The 6,188-nt window shown below is 45.0% G+C and overlaps 1 protein-coding gene across 1 annotated transcript in view; it reads right to left on the bottom strand.

Moving 5' to 3' along the window:
- The window catches only part of LOC124039865 (helicase SRCAP-like), a 30,618-nt gene extending 25,023 nt beyond the window's left edge, over positions 1-5,595 (bottom strand). Inside the window, exons 1-3 of the mRNA XM_046356353.1 lie at positions 5,401-5,595; positions 3,665-3,739; positions 381-3,523 (exon numbers count right to left, since the gene is read on the bottom strand). Coding sequence (XP_046212309.1) covers positions 381-3,266 — 2,886 coding nt within the window. The 5' untranslated portion in view covers positions 3,267-3,523; positions 3,665-3,739; positions 5,401-5,595. The remainder of the gene's footprint in view (positions 1-380; positions 3,524-3,664; positions 3,740-5,400) is intronic.
- Positions 5,596-6,188: the final 593 nt, after the last annotated feature.

The raw sequence follows: 6,188 nt of genomic DNA on the forward strand, positions 1-6,188 counted from the left end.
TTATTTTACTTAAAACTGCATTGCTGGTTAAGGACTTGTAAGTAAGCATTTCATGGTAAGGCTAGATATTCCACCTGTTGTATTCTGCACGTGACAAATAAAATCTAAATTTGATTTATATATCTCCATTTCAGTTTTTGCTGAATTGAATATCACAGAATTGCATTTAAACACATTATGCCTTCATTATAAGCATAATAAACAACTATTCACACAGTAGCAAAATGTTTATTGTATGCTGCTTAAGAAAACTGTCAGAGCAAACATTAGCCCATCTTTCCTGCTAAAAGAAGGGTCTCTGTTGATACATATAATCGCTAATTTGGCAGCACATCTGAAGAAAACTGCTAAGCTACACAGAAAGCCATTTTGGGGCATACCTTGCTCACTGCTGGGTCGGGGTTGACCATGCTCCTGCGGCTAGCCTGGGCCTCCATTGCCAGGTCAGCCTCCTCATCACTGCTCTCCTCCGTGGGGCTGCTGAGCCCTGGGCCCTTCACACCGGCTAGCCATGGCCGGATGACAGGCGGTGGTCCAGACTGGCTCCCATCACTGGAGGAACTGGAAAGTTTACTCCTCGGCACATTGCCTGATGTTGAGGGCAACTTGGGGGCAGAGAGGCGCTTGGAAGACGCATTGATGATATTCGGAGGGTTTAGGGTTTGAGACACAGTCACTGCTTTGCCCGTGGATGTTTTGATTGGAGTTAAGGCCTCTTTGTCAGATTTGCATGGTGTGGGAGTAGATGGAGGGGTCATACGGGACTGGGTTGGGGTGTTTGTAGCGGGAATAGCAGGAGGTGCTGCTGTGGGTTCTCTCTTGACAGAGGACTCTGTCTGGTCTCTATGACTGCTTACAGGCATAGGCACAGCGACTGACACAGCTTTTGGAAGGCACTCTAATACAGGTGCTGTGTCTGAGCCACAGCTGAAGCTGCTAGTGCTAGCCTGCACCAGGCTGCTGCTCTGCTGCCTAGATACCCCCAACAATAAAGAGGGAGGATGTTTGAGGAGAGGGGTGTCCCCACGCTTTAGTAGGAGGAGTTTTGGGTCGATGATGCCAGAAGAGAGTGTGGACCGGGAAGCCTCTGGGTTGGCCTCGGTTGCTGTCACATTAACGGTACGATAAACATCCTGCTGGGTCTCCACTGGGGTTTCTGTCAGTGTTGGACAGGGCTGTGGATATTTGGTCCCTTCACGAGAAGAAACACAGGACTTGGGTTCTGTAGTATTTTGTAAGGTGGCTACATGTACCTTTTTTAGAGGACAATTCTGCTTTCTACCCTCTGGCAAGTGTATGGTAATTGGGGACGAGAGGACCTCAATACTGTGTTGACTGTTTGACTGTACAACAACCCCCTCTGTTAATTCATCCATTGGGGAGACAAGAGAAGATGTACTGGCCATTGCTCTCACTTCCGTTTCCCCTGGCAGCATTTGTGTGTCACTCAGACATGTGGCTGGGGAAATGCTCACCCCTCTATTGTCTGAGACAGCTGTGCTGGGCTCCAGACAAGGTAATGCAGCTTGTGTAAAGGTGTCCGTCTGTCCATCTGGAGTATCTGATACTGGGACAGTTTGGACGACACAAACCTCACTTGAATCTTCCAACACAGTATTGTCAATTTCAGTAGTTGTGTTTTCGGGCTCAAAATTCTGCCCTTCATCAGTCATCTCTACATCTTGTGTGGAAAGACGAGGGGTAAAGTCATTTCTATGCTGGATAATGACTTGATCATTGTCATTACTCGCTTGAGGGTGAGATAGCAGGCATATTTCTCGTTCCTCACTGGCTGTACAATTCTCAGAGTGTTCCATGAGTGGGGTGAATAAGTTTACTTCGTAGTTTGGGGAGAGGGATGGTCTCTCTCCAACAACTTCTATCGCAATCTCCTCCTCCACAAAGCTATAAATCTCAAATTCTCCTGCAGCCAGTGGGTCCATTTCGATATCCAAATGGGTCCCTTCAATAAACGACTTTGGTTCTCTGTCAGAATATTCAGAGGTTAATTCAATAACAGCAGTATCACCACTGACAAGATGTTCTTCCAGGAGGACACACTGATCCACCTGCACCTCCTCAGGCAACTCCAGGCTGGTCTCTCCTCCATGAAACACAGCTCCTTGAGCATCAGCTGACAGCACGAGCTCAGAGACCAGTGGAGTCTCCATCCTGGTTTTGTGGTCAGGATTAGACATCTGAACTTCAATAGATTGTTCTGTCTGCATTAAGTCTATTTCTGTACTGGGGAGGTGGTGGATAGGAGGGGTTGCTGCTGTTGTCTCCTGTAGAAAAGAGCTTTGTGACTGGATTGTAAAGTTGGGTGAGTGCTTCGCCATTTCAGTCTCCTTTGCCCTGTTAGTCTCAATCCGTTCTTCTGTTGGGAGAGGGGGATTTGTCTGGATATCGCTCTCACTCTCCTGTCTGTCAGTTGTGTAGTCTGGGGTGGAATTACCACTGCCAGGGGGTGTGTAGGGGACAAGACCAGAGTATGTTTCTCTTGACTGTGGGGTCCCGGATATGTCAGTTGGTGGGTCTGGGAGTAGCGTTTGTGAACTCCCAAGTGTGACTTGTCTACTCTCAGACGGTTCTGTAGATCTCTCAGATTCTTGTGGTCCCTGATCCACCGCATTAGCTCCCTGTATCTCTTCTTGGCCGTAATTCGAGTTCTGCGTGATTTTAGGTTCTGTGGAGGGGTCTGTTTGTTTCTTCTTACTGTTGTCAGTGATGAGCACTGGGGGGATAGGCTGCTCAGAATTCTGCAGAATGCCCACTTGCTCTTTGACTTCAGACAGAGGTATGTGGCTGGCCTGATTTGCCTGAGTCGACAGGGTTGTTTGAGACTGCTCCATCCCTCGGTCTTCGTTGTGGTCTGGGACTGTATCTTTATTTGGGCTGAGGGGAAGTAGGGACACTGTTGAGCGGGATTTAGAGGGAAGGTTTCTAGCTGGGTGTTCTCTGCCAAGTTCCTCGATTCCAGTCTCTTGTTTATATTCCAATTTCTCTGGGAGAGGCTGGCCCTTTTCTGTCCCACTGATGACCACCAGTCCACCTGCAACTCTCTGATGCAAAGCCTGGCCTGGTCCAGCAGCACTCGTTTGTCTGTCTGTGTGGCTGCGGTTATCAGTTTGTGACACATAATGCGAATATTGGCTTGTTCCGTCTGTCTGTGTGTCAGAGAGCCTGTCTGAATGGGACTTTGTAGAAAGACTAGGGTCCTTGGGGTGAAACGGGCCCGATCTTCCTCCACCACCACTATCTGACATTGCCCCTCTTTCAAGGCTGTCCTTAGTGTTGTCGTTGGGGTGAGTCTCTGTGGGTGTGTTATTTTCACTGACACGTCTGTGTCTTTCAGGGTGTGACGTGGTCGTGTTATCCAGTGGTGGGAGAGGCGCAGCGGCCACATTTTGCTCAGCCTGGGGGTTGTCACCCAGCACATCCACAGCCGGAGGGGTGCGCTGCTGCACCTCCTCCTCCTCCCCAGAGCTTCCTCCCTCTGTGCTGCTCCGGCTACACACTGCACCTGGAAGCAGTGAGAGGATGTCGTTCAGTTGACGGATAGAAGTACAGTACATGCATTTATAGACAAATATTTCAATAAGTATCCAGCAAAGAACAATTTGTCTAACTAGTCAATGTCACTGGTTAAGGAAGAACTTATCACCTGTCTGTGGTGTGGGACACAGCGCTTCCGTGCTTTCCACTTCCAGGATGCTGATTAAGGTCCCGTCCACATATTCTGAATAGAGACAATCAGTAAGTAAAATGATCAATGCCACTGTTCTCTGGACTATAATACAATTTTCAATTCCATAGAATCATAGAACCACAGATGATTGTTCTACTCTGGTCCATGTGTGCAACTGGCTAGGCATCCCCTTTCCCCTTTATCTGAAGAGTTCCAAAACTGCACAATACTGCCCAATGAATGAGGGTGGCAACATTGTTACACTGTACACTATTCATGAATCAAACATTGTATTATATGGGCAGGTGAGGTGTTTGAGGCGTAGTTCACAACATTTTCCAACAGACTTTTGCATATGTGTTTCGATTTAGCGACTACTTGCTAGCAAATGCAATATATGCTTTACTTGGAATCAAATATTGAATACAATCTCTAGAATGACTTAATAAAAAAACAACTTTGTTAGGTTTATACAATTGTAGCATTTTCCCTGATATGTGGGAACAGTATTACACTGTTGCAAATTACATTTATTGTAGTTTATAGTAATCTGGACATGGCATGTGCAGCGGGGACGTGTAGGTGTTCCTGAAGCAACGTGACACTCGTACGCTCAGTGTTTTCTTGCGCTCTTCGGGTGGTATCGCTTCAATAACTGTTGATTTAGCTAGTTAGGTACTATTGTTGTTAGTTGGCTAACATGTTTACTAGTTGACTAGCTACCTATACAGCTTGCCTTTATATCTAGATGAGCGTTGTTGGCCCAAATACTCCCAATACTTTAAACTAGGCGCGCACGCGCCCCATCCCAGTTATGTAATGGTCTGGGTCTTTATAAATGCATTTCTGATTCGCTTCAAGCGAAAAGGGGGTTTTAAAAAGTCGAATTAAAACCCGCTTCCCAACAATTACCTGTGACGTCATTGCACGGGGTCGAATAACCACAACTACTAAACATTGAAATCATACATTTAGCTATATAGTCAGTCAATATAAATGATTTACCACGTTAAAATACTAACAAAATAAATTATTCCTGCAATGTTTCTCGCTAAAATGTAGCAGTGATTACGAGGGGGATAAAAGGGGGGTTCGAGTGATCCCACACAGGCACACTAAGTTATGAATTAAAATATGTCCTCCAGTTGTTTTTTTAAAACTTTTCCTGTTGAGAAGTGATATCCCAAGTAGACAGTGTAAATCCATTTTATTCTGATTCCAATATGGCCAACGTGATTACACCCAAACACCTTCGCCTGAATATAAATTGCCATTGTTAATTTTGTATCGTCTTATTCTGTGGAGAGCTAACGTGAGCGGCAGCTTTGTTAGTACAGATAGTTTTAGCTAAATCTTTTCGCGCCGCAGCTAAATTGGCTTGCATTAGGCAAATTCCATGCCACAGCCACTGTTTGGCCATGATGCTTAAGAAGTACATGTTCTGGCTGCAGGTGAAGTCTAACGTTACAGGGAAGGTAAACAAGCCAAATAATTAGCAACTTTGTAATTGCGCCATCATTGACAACTGTTTTTTAATCTGTGTTGTAGTGGAGTATGCAGACAAGAAAAACTTTCGTAACCCTCAATTTTATAAATATATTTGTCAGAATTGACTGGATGTTGTGTCCCGCCGCGAACAAGCCCCCCTGGTGCCCCCTACTACTTCCTCCATGCCCCCCTTCTAGTGGCCGCCATCTTAAGTTCCCACCTACCTGAAATTTCCGACCAGTTTTCTTTTACAAAATTCTTGTTGATGGAGTCGTCATCCGGATAAAATCATACTCAATCCGTGATGATAGTATTCTAAACTGTCTCTCGGTACCCAACGAGGTAGGAGTAGGTCCGTGGGAAGAAGTTATAATACGGACTGAAAGAGAGCGGGTTCTAGTAGTTGCGGGGAGGAGACTTTTAGACGCAGCGAAATGGTGGAGAACCACTGCTGACAAAGTGCAGAAGAAAGTATTATCTCGCGAGAAGTTGAACGGCGCGCCGCTGCAATTTTTGGGATTGGTAAAACCGTGCATTTATTGCTTTAGTTGAAATTATAGCAAATCCCATGATAATTTGAGGGCAATGTTTTATGTTGCCATTATCTGGTTAGATTTTATTTTTATTCAATTCAATGTACTCCACTAGGATTTAATTAATTTACCTGGTTATTGCAAATGTTTCTCATTCCATAGAAAAGCTTACAGTTCTTACTCCGGCACCTATTTGTGGTGTATTTGTGATTTCTACTTAACCCAAGTGGACTCAATATGCAAAAAAAACAACCTTTCAATAGCACACTAAATCCAAATATCATGCCGTTACTAGATAATAGATAAAGTGTTAATTGTGAAACAGGTGTCAATGAGTACTACACCATTGTCATATCAGTATCTCTGACAGGGCAAATTAATTACCATTACTTGTTCAGTGGTCACAGAACAGTTTAGCTATTGTAAAAGGGTCATTGTACAGAGGGATCACGATGTTGCAATTGAACTAGGTGGTTGCC

This window comes from Oncorhynchus gorbuscha, linkage group LG07 (genome assembly GCF_021184085.1).
Source record: "Oncorhynchus gorbuscha isolate QuinsamMale2020 ecotype Even-year linkage group LG07, OgorEven_v1.0, whole genome shotgun sequence".
Taxonomy (NCBI): Eukaryota; Metazoa; Chordata; class Actinopteri; order Salmoniformes; family Salmonidae; genus Oncorhynchus; species Oncorhynchus gorbuscha.